At 41.6% G+C, this 23,642-nt stretch overlaps 1 protein-coding gene across 1 annotated transcript in view; it reads left to right on the forward strand.

The window, feature by feature from the left end:
* CRHR2 (corticotropin releasing hormone receptor 2) overlaps positions 1–23,642 on the forward strand; it is a 108,314-nt gene that overhangs the window by 20,777 nt on the left and 63,895 nt on the right. Inside the window, exons 3-4 of the mRNA XM_032183444.1 lie at positions 15,655–15,740; positions 22,482–22,588. Of these exons, the coding sequence (XP_032039335.1) occupies positions 15,655–15,740; positions 22,482–22,588 (193 nt within the window). The remainder of the gene's footprint in view (positions 1–15,654; positions 15,741–22,481; positions 22,589–23,642) is intronic.

Below are 23,642 nucleotides of genomic sequence, written 5' to 3' on the forward strand. Positions count from 1 at the left end.
ATATACACATGTCCTATGTTTATTGGTCGTTTTCAGTCTGGATCCAATTTGTCTTGCTTCTTCAGAATCCCTGGAGCCAGCATTTTCCCCAGCAAGGTGGTACGTAAGCTGTGGCTGGTGAAATGAATAAATTTGGGTTCTGAAAGCCTCAGTTCTAGAGCTAAAGAGAAGGCCTGCATAATCAGCTTGAGGCGAGGATGGCAGGGGAAGTAATATATAGGGAAATAAAGTTCTCTTTTGACATAGCCACCTTTTTCTCTTGGTTAGAGCAAGCTCCTTCTTAGCAATTACAGAAATGGAAGGGGAGTCTTAGCTTTCAGGGATGTGAGTCCAATGGCTTAGAAACCAGAATAGACAAGCTTGGGTTATTGTATCCACTTACAGTATATGTCCTCCAATCTCTTGCAGGACTGCAGAAATTAAAGGATAGTGATTATAACCAGAAATAAATTTTACAAAGATGCCTGAAAGTGAGGAATTAAAGGTGTCAGCAGTATGCAAAGCAAACAAAAAAAAAAAAAAAAAAGTAATTCCAAACTGATAGACATGGAGACTTGTCTTGGGAATGACTGGATGTTCAGGAGACACCTGAGCTAAGCCAAAACAAAGAAGCAAGTCACTTTTAGTGCTCTGAGAAGTGCCTAGAATGCTCTTTTTTGTACCAGGAAGAGAGTTATCCCACCAACATAAGGTTTCTGCCCTGTCATTAAAGCAGTGCATCTAACTTGAGAACGGGGTGTGCGATATTTGAAATGTGTGTAGTGTTTTGTGCCAGTCTGAAATGACTTTGCCTTTCCATCCACTTCCTTGTGATCACAGAACTACACAGTGAATTATTTGAAGAGAACAGTGTTCTTTGCAGTCTTTGGTAGCACTAGTTTGAGACACAGCGTATCACTAACCTTTGCATTTCAGATGCCTCATTACTTGTGTGTCAGGTGTGAGAGACTGCAATGGCAGCCAAAACTTCAATTGCCACAGGGTCTCCTTTGCCTTTTGGAACTAGTGGTCTGCCCATATGCTTCTGTATTACCTTGAAATTTGTGCTGGGAGAGAAGTACAATGACCTCTCTGCAGAGAGAATTGTCCTTCCTTGGGGTGGGCTTCCAACAGAAGGTAGTTTGCCTTCAGAGGATTGAATACCATTATAAAGATGGCTCTTGGCCAGGATTGAAAGCCTGATCCTTTTCACAGTAGGGCTTTTTGGAGAATCTTACAGATAGCAATGGAATCACATATGCAGAGTCTTGAAGAGGTGTGTGTGACAATGCTGAAGATGTCACACCACATTTACCGAACTGCAGCAAACCTGAAGCCATGTGGGAAGTTTCAGAGATGGCCTAGCAATCATTCCTAGTTGAAATGATCTCAGGCTTTTAAGATCCATCCGAAAGCTTAGCCAAGAAATGAAGCTGGTGAAATGCTTTTCTTAGACTGTCACAGCATGTGCTGACAGAACACATTATGTGCTATAAAATTAGAAGAGATTTTAAAATTCTCCTTTTCCCTCCCATGCCATTTCAAACCCCCAAAGAGACAATAATTATCAGGTGATAATTGCCAGAAAGCACCTTCCCACATAACAGCAGGTTTTCCAGATGAGTGATGCATTGTGTTAATAAGGTTATGTCAGGGGAACAGCCTCTTTTCCTCTTTTCACACCTGGCTGAGCTTGTTACAGATTAAGCGTGGTCTTCCTGGCCCATGTGTGATCACTCAGCAAATTGTGCACAGGGGGATTTTATTTGAGCAGAAAGGTCTTTTGGGTAGGAGCTGGGAGATACCTTGGGAAGCTGGACTGAAACAGAGACCAAGGAGCGCTGCAGAGTCCCATCTTGCAATCAGAATGTCAAATGAGCATCTTTGATCTGCCTTTTCTGATTCAGAAGGTGGTGTATACACGAAAGCAACCCTCCTGAAACAATGTGGTCTTTTACAGATCCCTCTCAAAACAAATCATACTTTTTCACTTCCTTTGTGATATCACTTGCAAATCACTTAATTTTCTGATATCTGTCCCGTACTAATGTACATTAGATGAAACAGTATTTTTCAGGTTTTTGATTCCACTTAAAGTTTTGACAGATGCTGTCCTAGAGGAAGGGATAGGCACATGATGCATGTTTTATGCTACGCTTCAGGAAAAAACATAAATGTGGCAGTATTTACAGGAATGGAAGAGTAATATAAGGTACAGGAGGGGGAGCCCTGGGTGGTTTAGCAGTTTGTGGGCTTTCAAACTTATAATCTAACAAGCAGGTACAACATCAGCACAGTTCATAGTGCATCTATGAAGCCAGCTAATGCCTACCTCTCTTCTTACCAGACAAAACATAAAGATATGTTAGCATATCTTACCATAAACCATAGCAGCACTGTGCTTGGTTTATGTTATTTACTCAATAAGCCTTTTGGCACTAGTTTAATGGAAAAAAACTAGTAGGATGTCAAAACTGTAACACAAGCCCAGTGGTCTTTAAAGTAATTTCTTTAATAAACGTTTTGTTGTGTGTGTGTGTGTCTCTTTTTGGCTGTGTAAGAAAGAAGAAGGATCTGAGGTGGGTGTTACTTTTCTTCTAGCAAGTATTTTCATGCAGCTGTTCTTAAACCTTCCTTATCCTGCTCCCCAGTGGGAGAAGGAAGATATTTATAGGGAGAGACAATCAACAGAAAGCACGCTATTATTAGGTATAATAGGACTTTAAGGCTTAGAATTACTGTTGTATTTCCCTGTATCTGCAGCGGCTTTGTTTTCTTCTATCAAACAGACCTGATCTGTGCTGGCTTAAAGGAGCTATTTATATCCTGTCACATCAGCAGGCATCTCCACAATCAAAATTCAGGCTTCTGGTGTTGCTGACTATTTTGCTTATCCTGCAGAATAGTATGATTAGAAGGGATTTTGTATTAAGGATAATCAAGTCAACTTCACAGAAATTGGTAGAAACTGCCCAGTTCTTATCCGCTTCTTGAAATTACTTTTTTGGAAAGAGAATTGTGTCTCAGCAAAGTGGGCTGGCTTATATCTGCCAAGAAGCACTCGGATTTTTTAAGCTCTTATATCATGTTTTGTTATGAAAGTTATCTGTACTATGCTTGCAGTCTTTTTTTTTCTGTTGGTTGGTTTTCTCGTGTAGGCAATTTGTTTCTTCCCTGCACTCTCATACTAGATGTTTAGGCTTAAGGAAGACAAGGAGCTTTCTGGCTGCCAAGCCCAGCATAAGTTGACAGAGTGTATGTTGTGCTTTTGTCCAGACATCCTAAGACATGCTGTATTGGGCTTATGTGGCAAGATTTTGGTAGCAGGGAAGCTGCAGGGGTTGCCTCTGTGAGCAGAGCCCAGCAGCTGCCCCATGTCAGAGCAGAGCCAGCTCCAGATGGCTCCAAAAGGGAACTGCTGGTGCCTGGAGCTGAGCCATGGTGATGGTTGGGTCTCTGGGAGAGCAAAAAAAGCCCTGCTGTGCTACAGCAGCTTGGAGAGAGGGATGAGAAATGGGAGAGAAGCAGCCCTGCAGCCCCCAAGGTGAGTGCAGCAGGAGGGCAGGAGGTGCTCCAGGCATGCAGCAGCAGTTCCCCTGCAGCCTGTGAAAGGAGGAGCCCCCGGTGCAGCAGGTGGATGTAGCCTGGAGGAGGCTGTGGCCCATGGAGAGCCCCCGCAGGAGCAGGCCCCGGGCCGGAGCTGCAGCCCGTGGAGAGGAGCCCACGCAGGAGCAGGGGGGCTGGGGGGAGCTGCTGCCCGTGGGGGACCCGTGCTGGAGCAGTTTGCTCCTGGGGGATGGACCCCGTGGGACAGAGCCGTGTGGGTGCAGTGCTTGCAGAACTTCTGCCTGTAGGCAGCCCCTGCAGGCTCAGTTTGGGAAGGACGGCATCTCGTGGGAGGGACCCCGTGTGGAGCAGGGGCAGAGAGGGACCATGAGGGAGCAGCAGGGACGAAGCCTCAGGGACTGACTGCAGCCCTCATTGCCCATTCCCCTGTGCTGCTTGGGGTAAAGGAGTGATAAGAGGGTGGATAGGGAAAGGTTTTTTCAGGTTACTTTTAGTTCTCACTTTGCTGTTAGGAACAAGCAATGAATTGTGTTAGTTCTCCATATGCTGAGTCTGTTTTGCCTGTGACTGTAGTTGGTGAGGGATCTCCCTGTCCTTGTCTGAACCCACAAGCTGTTTTTTCATCTTATTTTCTTCCCCTGCTCTACTGAGGAGGGAGAGTAATTGAGCAGCATGCTGGTGCTTAGCTGCCCCATCATTGTTAAACCACCACGCATGCCGCTGTTGTTAACCCACGACACCTGTAACAAGATCTAGCTGAATCGTCTCATAAGACTGTAATTTTCTAAAATGCATTGTAATAAGAAATATAATACTGGATTTATGATCCAAAGAAGAGTTTGACATGAGGGAAAAAAAAAATCCCTGCACATCTCATCTGAACAACTGTTCTGGTTCATGATGAACCTTCTTAACAGATAAAACCCAAATGCTGAGTCTGTGGTAGTCAGGTTTTGTATATCCTCTTGACCTTTTAGCAGGACTGGTTCCCTGTGTAATGTGTGATATCTTTCCCTGTATTCCCAATCATTCGTGTTTTCTAAGGGCCCTCGTCTCTCCTGTGTGCTGCCTTTCGCTTGCAGCCTCTTCTGTCAGAGTGGAGGTTTCATCTGAATTCCACGTCAGAAGGCATATTAACTGTTCCAGGCAAATACCACGTGGATGGGCCCATCCTGGAATCCATTCCCATCCCTAGTCACCAGCTCCTCCCTTTCTCAGCCACTCTTCTCATTATTTTTGTGGAGTCCTTAACTGGAACTGGGTCAGGATTCCCACTATAGACTGACTTTGTGCTCTATCACAAACCATTCATACAGCTGCTGTGTTTTGCTTACGTGATTACAACTCGGATTTCATAAGGTCACCAAGTTCCTAAATGAATTCCAGGCAGTGAGGACTCTGTGAGAGGAACATAGGTCCTTGCGTTCCCACTTACCTCAGCAGAAATGAGACGAAAGGGAGGATGCACACTGGGACTCGTTTATCTCATTAGGCTGTACAAATTGTATTTTCGAGTCAGCTTCACCCTCAGGCTCCCCTCTCTCCCACTACTGTGCTAATCAGATCATAGTGCTTCTCAACTCCATTGTGCCTTACCTACAGGTAATACAGTACAGCTACACCTTTCCTTGTTGTCATTGCCATCTCTCAGTGCGTTCAGTAATTATGGCAAGTGACTAATTGAATTCTGAATTTCAACTAAGAGGCAACTATTATGAAGATCAAGTATCATCATCAGCTTCTGACCTGGTAGCATTTCAGAAGGGGGTTAGTCAGGCAGCTTTGTAGCTCTGTGCTCTCCTAGTCAATCAAGCTGAGAAATGAACTAGGCTTCAGCCCAGTGTGTGTGTGTGTGTGTGTGTGTGTATATATATATATGTTTTCAATAGAGAAGTAGCCCATAGACCATGAAGATCAAACCAGCTTCACGAAGTGAACAGCCACTGATCAGCTGAGTCTCAGTCTAGGTTGTGGTGACTGCAGTCACTAGGGATCAATTCACTTGCTTAAACTTAAGCTTCCATCACAATTTGTGATGCCCTTGATTGAGTGACTGCCTTGGACACCATGGGGCATCTCAGAGAGTACTCAGTATCTATCTAGCAGTGTGTGCATCGTAACTGCCACTTGCATATGGGCATCAGCATCATAACATCAGAATTGATCTGTCTTAATCTTGAGCCCTGTTTCATCTGTAGGGAGGAGTATAAGAATAGGGCAGACGTGAAAAGAGACTGTTCTTGGGTGCTGTTTTATTTAGCTTCCAGTGATCCAAGTTTCTATGACCTGCTGAACCAGAGGTGATGTCTGTGAATGTTAAACAAGTGACCAGATGCCTGCTCGGTATTGTGTGGGATAACTGGCCTGGCAGCGGAGAATAATTTGAATAGGAGTGTGTGAAAATCTTAATCTTAGTATGAATTTCATACTTTTCTCTCCGAACAGGCTTTTTGGGAGACAAATTCTTGTTTCTGTTCAGCTAGCATAAAAAGGTTGGTGGTGTATATTTTTTATCATGTGCTGACATCCAGGTGAAGGGGAAAGGTGATAACCTGAGGAATATACAGATTCAATGCAGATTGCTTCATAATCTCCTTCTTTTCTTTCTGCTTAAAGATACACATGAGTCTGCGTAGAAGATCATTGGGTTCTGCGTGCAGTCACGTTTCTGTATGTGCTGTCTCAGAGAATTAGCCACAAAGTGCAAATAGCCTTAGGAGGCTGCAGACTCACCCTGCATCTTCATGTCAAGTTCAGCACAGTAACACAACACAGGAAGAAAGTAGTCTCCATTTGTTCCAAAACAAAGAGCTCTGCAAGTTATTACAGGGTATGTTTTTAGTTCCAAGCACTGTAGCACTTTCTGACAGACACAGAAAAGGAGGGATTATTTTCCTTTTTACTCTTCCTTAATTCTTTTGACACATGTGGTCCAAGCTCAGTCATGTCAGTCTGTACAAGGGGGAAAAAAAGAGCTGTGTGCTATTTGTGAAAGCAGAGTCAACTGAGCATTTATCAAATGCTTGGGAGCCTGTTCACTTGTCTCTGTCTCCTTCGTGGTGTTCCCTTGATTGTTTTCATAACAGCATGGTCCTGGTACTTCAGAACAAGAGTTTTCTTAATCACAAGCATGGAAATAATTTCCTAAAGGAATTTATAACATTTAGGGATAATAATCATAGCTGTGAATAATAATTGTTTTGTTGAGTGATTAATAGGAGTTGTAAGGAGATGTGACAAAGAAAGCAGCTTCTGGGATAGCTCCCGAATCATCCTTCTGAGGAGAGATTGTTTCGGAAAAGGGCAACCGTCTTGGGATACCCTGCCACTCGTCACACTTGAATCCTGAGACAGTTCAAAATGAAGCTGTAAAGCAACAGAATATGCACTATATCAGAGATGTAACTTATGGAATATTTTTGTAAGCCTTTGAAGAGAAAAAAGTGAAAGAAGAAACAAGAAGAAGAAAGAAAGAAAGAAGAAAAAAAGTGAAGAGAAAAGAGTGGAAAATATTGAAAGAAGTTGTGGATGTATTTCCTGAGAAGAACTGTGTGGAGTTGACTTGACAGGGGTTGGAAAGTCACAAAGAATGTGTATTTTGTTTAATTTTGTATTAACAGGTATTTAATTAACAAAGATAAATAAAACCACATTTCTGACTGCTTTGTACAACTCAGTCTGTGGGATCCTTCTTAAGGGACTGAAATGAGAATACTTGCTGCGAGGTAGCAAGGGTCTTGCCTAGGACAGGAGCAACCTGCTGAGCACAGGGGAGTCCATCAGTATCGGAAAGTGTGGAATGGGACTTGCTTAGGTCAGTAATGAAGAAAAGAGGTAGGGATACAAAGGCTAGTTTGTGGGTTCTGAAGTCAGGGTCCTGAAGTTTGTTTAAAAAAAAGTGAAAGCACAGCCACAGATCTAGCCACAGCCCACCAGTGAGGTGCATCTCCAAAATGAGAAACAGGGGAACAGCTGGCTGCCCCAAGAAAGAAGGTGCGCATGGGATCCCGGTCTGAGTATTTAGTAAACATTAATTCTTGGACTTCAGTGCTTAGGTGTTTAAAAATAAAAAATGGAGAAAGAGATACAGACCAACAGAACTGTGTATGTTGAATGCCCTTTTATACTCTTCTAGTCCAAGTATTAAACCTGCTCAACTTGTCTAATAAAGTTATGTTCAGAGGTGCTGAATGCATGACTAAGAGCATCTGTGCAAGAGTGTGCACAAAGGTGTGGGCAAGACCATAATCTTTATCAGTATGCCTAATGGAGTAGGCCGTGGGCTAGAAATCTGAAGAAATGTTTTTCTAAAGTCTGGGAGCCTAAACTCCTAAAAGGTTCTGCTTCTGCCTTTGCTTTTGACATGTTACATGACCTGTGTGAATCACTCGAGCTCTTTAGCAGATAGGAAATCGATACAGAAAGTGAGCATAATTAGACTGTTGGAGCTTCTCATCAAGCATTTAGTATTTCTGGCAAAGGAAAACAATAGAAAACTGCGCAACATTTCTTGCGTGCTTGAAAGGCTGGAGAGACACCAGATTGGTGAGCTAGGCAAAGCTGAGGTCAGAAATGTTTTTCTAAGGGAACATTTATTGCCTAAAGTACTATTTATCTGCCTTCCAGCCCTCTCCTATAAGTGCATTATAATTCTACATGAATGTCAAAAAAGCCCCAACAACATGACATCTAAGAAAATCTCTCTTTGCACAAAGGCTAGCTTTCAGGATGATGTTGGCTGCTAGACAAAGTAATAAGCATTGGCTGGATAACTCTTCATTCCTCTCCTTATTTTTGTCTGAATATCCCTCATTCACAAATAAAGTATGTGGAGAGAGATTTTTCTTTTCAATCTCCTGCACTTCTGAGCGCTGTTAGAATTATATTGAAGTGCTACCTATCGCTGTCACTTCTGATCTCTAGAAATAGCAAGCAGTGTACTGGTGCGTTGTGAATCCTACCTTCTTCTAGCTTGTCACTGCAACAATCAGAAGAAAACCACCAAAGTTCTCGGGTGGGAAAGATGGCACATGAATAAATAATGTATAGGCTGTGATTCAGTCCTTATTTTTAGAAGCCTGCTATTTTTCTGGGGCTTTGAAAAAGGGCTAAGAATAGTATACACATGAAGTGACGTATCCTTTATGCAACACCAGGCTTTTCTGTCTCATTTGTTCTGAATCCTACAAAATCTGAGCAGTCAATTTGGGGAATTTATGCAATTCGTGTTGTTTTTACTGGATATCATGGAAGAGAAGCACACGAGAAGAAATATTTTGCTTGATACCCATCAAAATGTCTTATTCTGAACATTATTTTTAAATGAATAAAAAGTATTTGGAGATGGAAAGTCTAATCACAAGTGAAATTGAACTTTTTTTCTTGGAAAAAAAAAAAAAAAAAAAAAACGAACAAACATAATGATATCACTTTTGAATATATAAAATACAATAACTATTTGGTTTAAATAGCGGAGGAGGCACTGAGAGAAACTTGCAATATCACAGTGATATTGTGAAAGGAATGAATTCAGGAGCTGGGTTTAAGTTCATCTTGAAGTCCAGCAGTGGAAGGAACAGAAGGAACAGAGCTGAAGTTCCCCATGGGCATAATGTTTGAGGCTGGAATGTCCATGGATTTTTTTATTGGTTGGTTTGGTTTGGTTTTGTCCTATGTTCCATGCGTTTTTTTGAAATTTAAAACGTCAAAATGTTTGTCCTTTCTGGGGGATAAAACCTGGATAAAATTTAACCAATTTAACAAGTGATTCTGGCTGCCCAAGAATGGTGTTTAAAAAATAATCAGACAAGAAAATGTCATCTAGCTTTGGGCTGGACACTGAGACAGGTCTTCTCCCCTTTCTCAAGTGCCAGCAGTTCACCAAACCTATTTTTATGTTAAATATCTTCCCTTATTTGTGCTTGCTCCCCCTCGAAACAAGGCAAATTATCCAAATTGGTCAGAGGACATTACAGAGGCAAAAAGGGTTTAACAATCGTCTTTAAAAAGGAAGAAGAAGAAGAAAAGTCTATTAAGATATCAACAAAAGCTTCCTGGTAAAGAAATCTAACAGAGTGTATGAAATAGTTTTACAGAGTGATTACTAGAAATTCTTAGGGTTTATGCTTTTTAATCTGGACTGAACAAATCCTATTGGCAAGGAGATGGACAACATAATGCACTGTGCTCTTTCAGTTATTTGTTGCATCTGCGGTTCTCTGAGGCTGCCTCAGTCACTGCTAACTCCACTTTCCAAAACTTTGTGCTTTCCAGGGAGTTTGTTCAGTGGGGGTTCTGGTTTTCTAGTTGAAGGACCTTCATTTCAGCTTGACTGGCAGCTAACATGGATCAGCAAACTGTCAGAGCAGTCAGATACCCCTAGCTGTGCACAGCTCAGACCTTAGCAGACTGTGGTTTATTTATTTATTCATTTCCCTGTTTATTCCTTAACTCCAGTAGCAGATGAACTTGTCTCATGATTATAGAGCCGCTCCATGCATGTGGGATCCAGGACAAAAGGTGGAAATCATTAAATTGGAAGTCTGCCTTCTCTAATTATGACTGGAAATGTAAACCTTGTCAAAGTCATCTGCATGAGGGACAGCAAAATGACTAACATCTTCTTAAAAAACAACTTGTTTCCAGTTGTCAAAGGCAAGATCCACTACGGTAGTGCTTGCATGCAATGTCTCGAATTGCCTTTCACCTGCTAATGACTGGAAGGATGTGGTTAACTGCCTGCTGAGAATTACATCCACTTACCTTTCCCCTCTGCTCATCTCTTCTTTATTTCATGCTTTTAATAGAGTTTTACTGACTAAATACAAACCTGCCACCAGGCCAATCTATACAGATTGGGTTACTGCTACCTAAGAGGTATTATTTTCTTCAACAGAAGCAATAAAAAAAGTAAAAAAAAAAAGTAATGACACTCATCAAATACTCCTTGCTTATTCCATTCGGAAATGCAACATCATCTGCTGTTGGAAATGAAATTAAGGTCAAGGTTTTACCTCTCAGGATGATGTAAACCATTGATCCCAAGCTGTATTTTAAGGTTGGTCCAGCACATGGTCATGTCCTATTGGTACACCTTTTGCAGCTACTCTGTGTGCATGTACGGTTTTTTTTTGGCTGGTAGTACTGGTTATTGGTATTTTAATTACAATGTTTAGGTAAGCACTTGCAATTCTGAAGCAGATACACTGAATACTAAGGGTTATCACCAGCTCTCTCAGTTTTTCTTCCAGGAGAGATATTCCAGCCCCCTGAGCATCCTTGTGACCCTCCTCTGGACCTGCTCTAACAGGTTCATGTCCTTCTTGCGTTGGGGGACCCAGTCTAAAGTTTAATATAGCTGTATATGTGTATATACAAATGAGACATTCCTGTAGTTGTTTGATTACTTTTCTAATTTTATTCAGAGAAGAACCATGAAAAATAGACTGAACTGGGCATGCCTTTCCAAAAAGCTGGAGTGAGGGCGAATAGGCACCATACTGCTGTCTGCAATATCCTCACCACGCTGCAGATGTTGCTGTTTCCACTGTCGTGGGGTATGGAGGCATATAAAAGTTTCCAAGTTCATTTTAGACAGCTGGAGCTGAAATGTTGGCTGGTGCATAGAATCAAGGCCTGGCATCCTGCTGCCAAAACAGCAGCCACAGAGTAGGAGCGGTAGAGGATATTGCGGTGTGCTGTCTGAGGGGCCGTAATTGCTGCAGTTTGATTCTGGGAATAGTGCCATAGCTGTCACTGGTTTTATTGATAGACTATAACCGTGATCAGCATGAGTGATTTGGCCCTGAGAGGGAATATGAAAATGAGTATGTTATAGTGGCTGTCTTGGAGCAGGTGAGGTATATTTTCTGGACTCTAGCAACCTGAGTGACAGTCCGAGCACTACTGGATGTTTCCTTCTATTCAGGGAGTTCCCTTTTATCTCCTTGCCTGCTCCCTGGACTGATGATTAAGCAGAAGCAAGCAAGTGCCAGAAATGTTGCTCATCAACATTTTCCAAGACAAGGAAGAGGCCATAGATTGAGGCATAGGCATTAATATTGGATCATGTGTCAGAAGCTATGTGTATAATGGCTGTCTGTTGCCTGTGTCTTCATGAGTCATCTACTGCTTCTTATTTGCTTGCATGAAGATTAAATCTGCTTGTCTGGTTGTATTATATGACTGCAAGTGCACACAGAGCACGGATAACTAGAAGTTATAACTACCAAAAAACTCTTAATTTATTTTGTGTTTGTGTTCTTTAGAATTAAATCAGTAAGGCGGGAGAAATGAAAAGAAAATATACTGGGTTCTTCAGTATGCCATTTGTCTAAGGAAATTAAAATTGCCACCATTTCTGTTTCACTAGAAAGAAAAGAAATCATGCTAATAGCTCTCAATAGCTATTGTTGCTCTAGAAAGATCGTGTGTCTATTCTTCTCTTCCTGGGCGTTCATTGTGTGTCTCCACAATGGAGTTGTTCATCATGACTCTTTGTACTTATTTTTTTCGTGACAATGATTAAGAACAAATGAACTTAATCTAGGATCTTTCTGTATGTAGTGCTTTAAAGCAAAGCACGAGAATTCTTATAGCAAAAAGCACATTAATCCCAGTTCTCATTGGAAAATCAGGTGTGAAGGAATTCTCTTCTATATGTTCAATAACCAGAGATCACAGAAGTCTCTTGGTAAGATCTCTGGCTGTTGGGTTCTGTGATTCATTTGAAGTTGACATTACTTTATCCAGGGTCTTCTGTGAAGAGGTATACAAGCATAAAAACAAGTCAGTTGTGGCTGACTGTGAAAGTAGAAGCCTCTGTCCAGTGCATAAGTGGTATGTCCAATGCCCCCAAGAAATGATAGACTTACTGATGATATCCCATGGGCGTGAGCAAGAGCTGCTGCTTCACAATGCCTGCAGTGAGGCTTTTGCCCTCTAATATTACCTCACTTACTAAAACAGAAATTTCTGCTTTAAAATTCTGAGTAATGATCATTGATGTTATTAAAATAGATACTTGAAAATACAGTCAGTATGATCAGAAAGTTGTTTCCATGTGGCTATTAGAACTAATGTTGTAAGGCATCTGGAAGAACGAAAGAAGACCTTTGCTTTGGACTATGAATTACTTATGACTACTGCAGTTTGGAATGAGACTTTCCCAGAAGTCAGATCTCCTTGCTGTGTTTTGTTTCCGAGAAGTGGCTGATGCTGGAGGAGATTCTGGACTGGAGAAATTCAGAGTTTGATTTTTGTCCTCCTCTTTTTCTGATACTCACTCATGTAAGAGGTCTGGGTTTATGAGCTCCAAACTGCTTTGCTGTGAATGTTGTGTAGGATTCCTGTGTTGGCACTGAAAGAGAGCTCAGGGGTGCATTTTGTAACCCCTAATATTCTTCATGTTGCACGTCAATATGGAAGTGGAAATTAATGGCTTTCACTTCACTTAATCATGATCTGTTCTCTAATATTTCTTTTGGATTAAAAACATGAGATTTTGTGTGCAAAGGGAAATGGGCCGATAATATCTTTACTGTCACTGGGATTCATGCAAATACCTGTTTCATCAGTTTGCAATCCCAGATGACTGTAGAACTCCCACCCATTTTACTAACAAGGTTTCAAGTGAAAATGGAGTTTTGTGGCCTTTAATGGGACCTTGTTGCATTTACCAACTACTTAGGCCAGATGGTAAAGGTAAGGGCAAGACACATTTTGGATGTCTATCAGTAAGAAAGAGAAGCACTAACCAAATTCCAATGAATGTTTAATGTAACAGTCAGCTAGTGTGAACCCAGGGGAATAGTTGGGTGTCTCCATCCCAGGGGTTCACTGCAGGTCGTGGGAGCCTTTTTACATAGGTGAGTATTTGGTTGGAGTTGTGCTGAGGATCTTCGTATTAGAAGGGGAAAGCCCGTGCTCACATGGAGAGAAATATTGTTCATTTACTAATGGGAGCATTTTCAAGTGGCCATCCTATTCTGTGGACACTCACTTATCTTTCTGAGAAGGTTGAAATGAGCAGAGAAGATGCAGTGCAGGAGACAGAGGCATCGGCTGATAAAGTAGAAGACATCGACCCTCACCACCCTACAACCTACTTTGAGGTAGTGGTAGAGAACAATAAGGTCTTCCTTGAGCCTACTTTTCTCTAGCTTAAGTAACCCCAGTTCCTTCAACTGCTCCTTATTAGACTTGTTCTGTAGAACCTTTATCAGCTTCATTGCCCTTCTTTGGATGCAAAATGCCTAGGGAAAAGAAGAGCCAGGATAAATAAAACAAGGGTTTCTTAAGGAAGCTATCCTGGAAGTGGGATTCAGGATCTGATTAAGTACCAAAGCTTTCTGCTCAGTGTCTGGAGAACCAGGTTTTTGAAACAGACACTCAAAATCAGCAGCCAGGCAGCTTCACTGTTGGCCATGAGGAGGAGCCAAATACAGGGGCTTTCAAGGTTGAAACTCATATCCAACTTTTAAACCCATCTGAAATCTGGTTTCAGACTAAAAGATGTTTTGAGACACTTCTAGCTTTGTATGTTGAATAATAATACTGAGGAAAGAAGTCTAATCACCTGCTTCTTTCTCAGGGAAAAACTGCATGTAAAATAGCACAGAAAATTGCAGTCTGTGTCTGATTTTCTTATAAGGACATGGAATTGCATGAATTTACCAGTATATCGGTGACAGAAATGGAAACCGATGACCTTACTTTTCACACAGTTTTCCACAGTTGACCCAAATGTTACCAGTCATTTTATTTTGTTTGGCCTTGTCAGTCCAAGAAGAAACAGTGCAAATAGAAAAGGACAGAATGAAATCTGTTGGTATGTATGAGTATGGTGCAACCTGGAGCTGTAGGGAAACTGTTCCTTGTTGCTTTCTATGTTGACTTCCCTCCTCTGTAGGAAAAAGCACCTTTTCAGAGCTTTCAGTGGCTTTTTCAATGGCTGTTGTCAACAGCACTTTTAGAAACATCAATGTGATACTTTCATTTGACATCTTGTTTTTCCTGATGGCTGGGTGTTGAATTAGACCATGGCAAAGTCCCAAAAAGAAACTGGGTAAAGGGTAGCAAGAACATCATGAAGAGTTTGTTAGGAAGTTGTTTGTATGTATCCTCTGGGATCTCTCTGAATTTCCTGTTTTATTTTAACTTTCTTGTTTCTAAGTCGGTTCAAAATAAGCATGGAAAAAAAATCTATTTCTTGGGACTGGCTGTACTTTTGATGGCTACAGAAAGGTAGTTTACGCAGCAAAACTGCATAATTTTCTCTCTGAGTTCCTTCTGATGAAGAGGAGTGCTTGCCAGAAGCTGAAACCTCCTCCCTACCTCCAATGCATGTAGTTTCTAGAGCTACTCAGGGCGCCATTGCAACTGGACATGAAATTGCTCTTCTTCGGTGAAGTAATTGTTGATTTTTACTTAATGACACCTTGGAAAGAGATCAGAAGGGTTTCTTTCCCATAGGGATGGGTGAACACATCCTACCCTAGGTGTACCCATTTCTGAAATCTGTTCTCGTGTGGCCTCCCCAGCACCTGCCTGTTCTGGGACTGGGAAATGTGGTTGTCTTGCTCCTCTTTCAGGTTCTTTGCAGAAGTTTTACCAATAATTCTGTTGCATAGGAAGACTAGAAAATCAATATCCAGGAATGTTTCATCTAGTTTGCAGTGGGATAAATGGGAGGATAGTAGAGCAGTAAGTTTACCACATGCATCCCCTCTTCCTAGGTGGAGCACTTAAGACCTAAACCTTTCTGCCCATTTATGAATACAACATCTAACAGCTTTCTGAAAGACACTTACATTAAGTTTCTCTTGGACTGCTCTTTTCATATCTTTCCTGTCTCTCCCATTTACTTAAAGAGACTATTATCGATAAATATCTTGAAAAACTTGTTGTCTCCAGATGCATTGATGTCTTTTATTTGTCCTCTTCCCTCCTTGGCAGGCTGTTCGAGTCTTCCCTCCTCACAGTAGTGGGATATGTTGATTTTCCTTGTGAATAATCTTTGCTGTTAACCTCTTCTTAAATATGTGAATTTGCTAGTCTGGTTAAAGTCGAGTACAGAGTGTTCATCTCTTTTATTTTGGTCCCTACCAGGAAACGCCTACAGAGAATGCCTGGGCAATGGAACGTGGGCTTCTAAGATAAACTACTCTCAGTGCGAGCCTATTCTGGATGACAAGGTCTGTATTTTTCTTTCCCTTCATTCTTCTCAATGTCATTTCTCAGCACATATGAATGCAAAGCCAAGCTTAAGGTTAACACGCTAATTTAGGATTTCTGAGCTGGATTCCATTTCTGTCTCTGCAACAAATCCTCCCTGTGAATTCAGCAAATCATTTATCCTCTCTCCATATCCTCTATACACGTAGTTTTTAGAAAATAAAGGATGCTTTATTTCACTGTGTCCCTGGTGGTATATGTTTATGCAGATCCATCCTAGCTTTGTTGAGAGCCTACAGCTGCTATGGTAAATGTTAGTGATAATAACAATAATACCAAAAGCTTCTTTGGCAGTGGAATGTAAACTTTCATTATCTGATTCAACCCCCTACCTGCCAGTTCTGAAGTCTCATTGACAACTGGCCTTTCTAGATCTCAGTGCCATTTTCCCTTCAGCAAATATGTAAAGGGGCAGCAGCAGAAAAATATATAAAACTCATACTCAGGTCCCAGCTGTCTTTAAAAAAACACTGAGCCAGCCCTGCATTATACAGTTTACAAAATGAAATTAGCATAAAGGGTTAAGCCCCTTCGGAAAAGCTGCAAGCAATTGCAAATTGTCCCTTTTTTTCAAATGTCACACCTTTTTTTGGAGACACTGTAGACATTAATCCTCAGTTTAAAACTTCAAACCTTCCCTGCCATGTCCTCTTTCCCTTCCCCTGCTTTGAGTGCTACAGTGGGACACACAGGTACACTGGGGTTTTGTCCTGTCTCTCTGCCAGGGGTGATGGAGCCCAGCAGCTCAGGCCTGTTCATGTTTTGGGGTTCTTTCCACTCTTTCTGCCATTGAAGTTGTGCCTTGCCAGCTTCAAATAGAGAGGAGGAAGACAGGGTCTTGCCTGCTACAAGCTGTTTGCTGAGCTAATCCATATCTCAGGCTCAGGAGCTGCACCCAGAACAGCTGTGATGTGGCTTGGCACCCATCCCGTAAGATCCATGTTGCTGAATGCGGGCTTTGACAAATGAACAAGAAAACAGGTAACAACACAAAAGGGGCTGAGAAGTACCCACTCTTATTTATGGCTAGGTAATTTATTGGATCCCACCCCCACAAAAAAAAAAAAAAAAAAAAAAAAAAGCTGGAGGCTTCTACAAAGTAAGAAACACACCAGAACAGGACTGCTCTCTATTTGGACTGGTAACATTCAAGGTTGTCTGGCATAGTGGAGAGGGTCCCATGGCAAATCGAGCTGATCTAAGATTGGGCTACCCCAGTTCAGCCCATCCTGGTATTTCCTTTCCACTTAAGGTGGAAAGACTTTACTTTTTGGGTCAGTTTTCAGCTGGATTGGTTCCCTGCACCTTCTTACTGCATTATTGCAGGAGTGCTGGTTGTAGGGCAAATAAGGGAAGTGAAAGGCTGACCAGGGTCAAAGGGGAAAGCATCCAGTGGTAGCTCTGACTGAGGTGGATTTGCAGTTCTTTGAAAGCACCCTCTTAAAACTGAACAAGGTGGGAAAGTGGAGTACAGCATCCAGTGCTGAGCTAGAGAACGGGGTAAATGGCTGAGCTAAAATCTTTCGTGTAGGTTACCTCATATGGGAAACCTGAGCTGACAGTAGCAGTCTGCTGTAGGAGGTCAGGAAAATGCTGCTATATTTTAATGAAGTTCTTTATGTGTTTTTTCTGCTTAACCTACGTAGCTGTTGTCTCTGAATACAACAGGGAAAATACAGAGGAGTTTTATTTGAAGAGGTTGAAGTGTTGTGACTAGAGTATGGGATTATCTCCTTTGCTCTGTCTTTGCTTTGAAAAAAAAAACTTTGCAGCTATGGAGATAGCTTAAAACTTCTTAAATAGCATGTTCCTTAAACAGAGGAAAGTGCAGATGTTCCCCCGACACTTGTTTGCTAAAGCTTAAAAATTCATTTAGTAGACCTTTAAAGATTTGTGACAAGCTTCACAAATATTAATATTTGCGAATATTTCCTAAATCTCTACATAATGCTCAGTGTTACAGATGAATACTTGGGTTACTTTGTGATTTAAAAAATAAATAAAAAAAATCCCCATGGATTTGCATAATCCCCCATTTTGATTAAAGGTGAGATGCAAGGACACACATAGAATCATAGAATCATAGTGGTCACACGTGGGTCTATTGTTATTTGTTGACTGATCACAGCAGATACCATGTATCATTCAGGATGTACCCCCTGTGTTTTGTGTTAGTCTTTCATGCAGAAAACAACACCACTATCAAGCCTGACCACTTACAGCCAGATTTCTATGTAAGGACGTAGTTTGACTTCAAATGCAATGATTGATACATGGGGACAGAAACAGGAGTTTTCAAGATCAGCCCAGTGTCAAGTGCTACATGCTTTATGACCATGTTGGCAATGCAGCAAGGGAAATCGCAGCTTTTTTTGCAGCTGGGAGTCAGTCTCAGGGAATATAAACTCCTGTAGCACACATTCCCTGATGGATTACTTCCATACATAAGTGCTTAGCTTGTGGTTGTGACCTGTGGCAGTCATTGAAACCGTACTCTGCTCAGAGAAACTCTACTCAGAGAAACACTGCGTTGCTCCTAGACAGATGTTTTGGGTGGATTTAGTTTCCTGCATGTAGTTATGTAGTGTAGATTAAAATGCCCCAGTGTGTCTGCATGCATCTGGCAGGCATGCCATAGGCCTTGTGAGATAACTCTGTCGGTCAGCTACAGTCTTGGAGGTCTGTCAGTAGGACTGACCAGGAAGAATAGAGTCTTCTGCATGCACCTCAAGGGGCACTGGGTACCTGTGTGTGGCCACAACTGTTCCCAGCCCTCATTTCAGTTCTTGGTTGAGATTTGGATAGGTACCCAAATGTAGATGTCACAATGTCAGACTAAATCCCACTCTCTCCATGACCAATTGGCATCTTCTCCAGGCACCAGAATGAGGTACAGGAATAATTTTGATCCAACTGGCTGCTTGGCATAACGTGTAAAAAATGGAAAGCTTCTCCTCGGCCTACAAGCTCCTGTATCAAAGAGACCTATGCTGCGTCTGGCACAAATCCATACCCTTCTTAGAAGACAAATGAGAGTCTCAAGCAACAAAAAATATGTTTCAGCCTTCATAAAAAGCTATAAATTAACAACTATGGGCTTATCTATGTGGCCTTTGGCAGCTGGGTATGCAATCAGCTCTGCTGCTGTTCTGAGGTGGCCTGAAGCTGTGTAGCTGAGTTAGGACCATGCTGGGCCTAAGTTAATGCATCCTGCTTAGGACCACAGTCACGTCAGGCACAGCTACCCAGCTTCCAGCTGTCTCACAACAGGAAAGCAGTGAGCTCAGAGGCAGATGAGAGAGCTCCCACTTGAAAGCAAAAAAAAGCCTGTGCAGAAATACTGCCTCTTCCCTCGATTCGGCAGCAGTGAAAGTCTGCTCGTCTTTTCGTTGGCTGGTTCAGTTAAGATTCACCTCAGCTGATCTTTAATTGTCTAAAAGTTGCACATTCAGTCCAAACTAGTCATCCAGTTTTCCTGTATGGCCAAGAGATGGATAAGGAGGCCTCTTCAGGAACTGAATTGTCATTTTCCTGAACATTTTGCAGAAAGAATTGAACTATCCTTGCAACATATTCATCCCCTCTGCCTGACTCTCGTGGAGTGCCAGACAGTCAGCCTTGCCCAAACAATGAACTTTTAAGCAGCCCCTTAGGTGAGATAGATCTCTTATTTTGGACATCTGAAAAGATAGGAGGAAGAGGGAGGGCTGTATTAGGAGAAAGTAGAAGCAGTAGAAGCCTAAGAAGGACATTTTGTTTTCGAGCAGCATCTCACTTAAAAAATATACTTCCCTGTTTGGACGTGGTCCTGGACAACTTGTTCCAGGTGTATGAGCAGGGATTTGGACCAGATGACATCCAGAGGCCCCTTTCAGCCTCAACCAGTCTGTGATTCTGTCTCCAAAAGTCTTTGGAGAGGAGATACGGTGTCTTCAAACGAGTCAAACTCAAACCTCACAGGAAGAGGTGTGCTGGGAATGGTGGCAGGACCTGTCAGGAAGTTCTGGTAGAAGGAAAAGGATCCTTGTCATCTGGAGAGTTACAAGGGCAGGCATTAGGCGGGTGTTAGTCCAGATCATTGGCCAGTTTGGTTTGGACAAGTTCACAATCGTGTCCTAACTACAGCAAAGAGGTTCCTGGGAAGACAATGGCTCTTTCATTAACTTAGACTTGGAAACCTGGAGAAAGGTAAAGAAATAAGGCTGCACTTCCTCAGTTTATTTGGTAGAAGCTTGTTGGAAAATAATGTTGCCCTCTGTAACATAGCATCATTGTCAGGCATAGGTATGATGTGGAAGAGGGCTCTAGTGATGTGACCTGCTGTGCCCTGGAGACCACAGCCAGCGGACGTCCTTGCCATCCCCTTCTTCATTTCCTTTCTAATATAATGACCCTACTTCTGAGCCATGAATAGGATTTAAATCTGCATTTTAGTGGAGTGAAACATCTTCCTGGACGCAAAGGAATATTGTGTTGCAGGAGAAGGTTGTTAGCATTTTAAATGCATCAGTCTTCAAGAGGGTGAGACAGAACAGTTATGTAAGTATTTTACACAAACCCAGCTTTGGCCAACACATGACTGATTCTGGGCACGTGTTTTTCAGACCTGAAGGCGTTGTCTCCAATTCTACCAGAGATACAGATTGCAAGTAGGCTGGTGGGAAGTGATCTTGCAACCCTGTCAGCTTAGTTTTTCATAGGCACCGAGGCAGTTCTTGTTTATATGATATTTGAATTTGCCTTCAGGAAACCTTGTTAGTGTCAACAACAGGAAAAAATAAATGTATGCCTGTTTTTCCTTCAGCATCAGTGTGTCAAAGAGGAGTTCAATTATGTTTTTTTTTCTTTCCAATCAATTTTCCTGTGTTTTGAACCATACCTTCTTAAAATTGGAACGAAGTCGAAACAGCGCTTAGGAGACACAGGAGAAAGCTGAAGGGCCAGACTCAAGGAGCAGGATCCTTGACCTGGGAGAAACACTGCCATCTTCTAGAAGGCATCTAGCACTACATGAGTAATTAAGCAGGAGAAAAAATAAGCAAGCCAGTTTGCCAGGGCAGGAACTGAATAAAACAGCATTGCATTTCAGGTAGGCACATTGGTTAAGTGCATTTTCCTGCCCTTTAGGTGACCTAGTGACTTAAAGATAAATAAAGCTTAGGGTGGAATTCAGGTCTTGTGGGTTTTTTCTCCTCAAGGCAATTCAGAAAATGGGCTCATGCATGGGGAAGTTTATTTTAGGGGACTTTATAATAGACTTAAAAATACCTTGCATGGTTGAGTTTAGTCCAGAAACAGCACATTACTCCATGTGCTGAAGATACAGGCAGGATTCATCATGAAAATGATTCCAAGAGGGCTGACTCGTTTGCTTTCTGGCAAACTGCTGGAAGATGAACAATGGAGCAGATTAACTACTGCTGCTGGTTGTAGTTTCATCCAAACATCCATTCACTGACAAATTCCTGTGACTGGAATAAAACCTCCAGGGAAATTGTTAAAAAAAAAAAAAAAAAATGAGACAAAGTAGGTTCAACCAAAATTAGAAAGCTGATGCCATTCGCAGGATTTTAGTTTTATATTTTTATCACAAGGGAGGAAATTTAGACTTTAGGTTTTTTTCTTTCTTTTTTTTTTTTTCCCGAGGGAGGCAAACATCCCAAATTGTGGAAAGATCCGCTTAGCCTGAAAAGAAACAAATGCCAAAATAAAAATAAAAAATCTGTTTTTCAGGGCTGTTTGTTCTTTAAGTAGTAAATCTCTTGTCAGTTTTTAACCATCTTCAGTATTTACATGAACAGTGTTTTTCTACTTCTTCCTCTCCATCAGGCAAAGAGAGGAGATGCTTCTCCTTTCTCTGAGGGCAGCAGCAGCTTACCACTCACTTCAAGATCAAATTTTGATCACATTGCTAAATACACTGATTTATACACCGATTTAGGTGGAAGCGCTTATGCTTTTTCATTTACAGGATCAAGAACCTACCACTAATGCCCTCAGCATCCTAGGAAACAGACCCTAATACAATAAGTTTCATCACAGACTTGGGTCACTGCTAAAAACAAGAAGATGTGCTTCATCAGGCTCTCTCAAACCTGAGAAGACAAGACCAGATTCCAGCTCTTTCAGTCTGCATCAGTTCTGCCCTCAGAAAGATAAGGATCTTAGCTTGCAAGGAGAGTGTCTCAGAGTAAAATCTGCCCATATGGAAAAGGCTTCTTGTTTACTCACACTGACAACTGGTTCATTTCTGTATGAAAACCAAACCATTTGAGAAGGAAAGTAGCATAACCTGGCTCATTATGGCTGTGTAGTCTTCTAACAAAGTAATGTTTTGTAACGTGTTGCAACTGCTAGAAGATCATCGCCTGTGTCTTTTGTAGCTTTGTCACCTAAATTTTAAAGTATTATAATGATGAAAATAAGAAATCCTGTGGAAAATGAAGAAAAAGGGGGGGAAGGAACTTTTCTGCTGAGATCTGGAAGAAGCTGTGGACAAATCCCAAACTGAAATGAAACTAAGCATGTACTTCTGTGCCTGGGCCGCATGTTTGGCTTATACATAGGCATCAGCCCTGGGGCTATTATATCATTTTAAAGTCAAGAAAAGTAATTACTGTTTCCTAAACTGATTAACTGTTCCTTAATGTCAGTGCTCAGAGAGTCATGCTGATTTAATCATGTTATCTCTTTACCTCCAGAGGAAGTATGCGCTCCATTACAAGATTGCTCTCATCATAAACTACCTGGGGCACTGTATATCAGTAGGGGCCCTTATAGTTGCCTTTATGCTTTTCTTGTGCTTGAGGTGAGTAATCTGTTTGCATGCTTCTAACTTGGTTGGGTGTGCGACACTTACCGGGTCACTTGAGCCCTCTAATAACACTGTCCAGATTGTGTATGGTCTTGGAAAATTATGGCTTTTATGCTCCCAAGCATGTACATGGTTTCATTGATTGATGCACTAGATGAGTTGTAATGATGGCTTCCATGCTTAAGACTTAAAGCTTATTTATATTCAGGAAAAGAGCTATGCATGATTTATTGATGCAGCAAAAAAATTCAGTGAGCACAGAGTGCTTCATTAAGGGAAGAGGGGATTTGAGAGTGTCAAGTTGCAAGTTTGGGGGCAAGTTTTCTAAGGCACTGCATAATAACACAAGGCATTTTGCATTCCCTGGTAGATAATGCCCAAATCTAGACCTGAGGAGATAAAATAAAATCTTTCCACTGTGCCTTGGGTTAATTTCAATTTTTCTTCCATTAAAGAACTTTGAATTATGCTTAAATAGCAAGAGAAACATCTTTATGGGATCTTTATCTCCACCAGTGCTCATGAAACAAGGAATGTAAATCACTGAAACTACACAGAAGTGCTTCTCTTCTCCTTGTTAATAGGGGTGGCCTGGTTAGAAGGTATTTCTATATTATTTGTGTGGTTTTGGCTACAAATGTTCAACCTGAACTTTGTCCTAGCTACAGTAAGTTCTGTAGAATGGTAATCCTTGAGAAAAACTGTACAATAGTATCAAGGCAGAAACATGTAGAGGACCCTAACTGGGAGCACAATATCACAGACAGAGACTTAAGTGAACACATAACTGCTTTCCTAGACTGGAGCATCCCTACAGAGGCTTACACTAACTCTTCCTCTTAAGCATCTTTAACAAGAGGGTCTTTCTTGTTAATAACAGGAATCTTCTTTCACCCCAGTGTCTATAAGCAGAATGAGCTGTGCTCAGAAAAAAAAAAAAAAAACGCTTTAAACATTCAGTGGGAACACTTCCGATGCATTGGTTTAAACTTCCATTTAAACCTTCTTACTGTGCATATAATGCTAATTCCCATAGTGCTTGAAGCCC

The sequence above is a fragment of the Aythya fuligula genome, chromosome 2, assembly GCF_009819795.1.
Source record: "Aythya fuligula isolate bAytFul2 chromosome 2, bAytFul2.pri, whole genome shotgun sequence".
NCBI lineage: Eukaryota > Metazoa > Chordata > Aves > Anseriformes > Anatidae > Aythya > Aythya fuligula.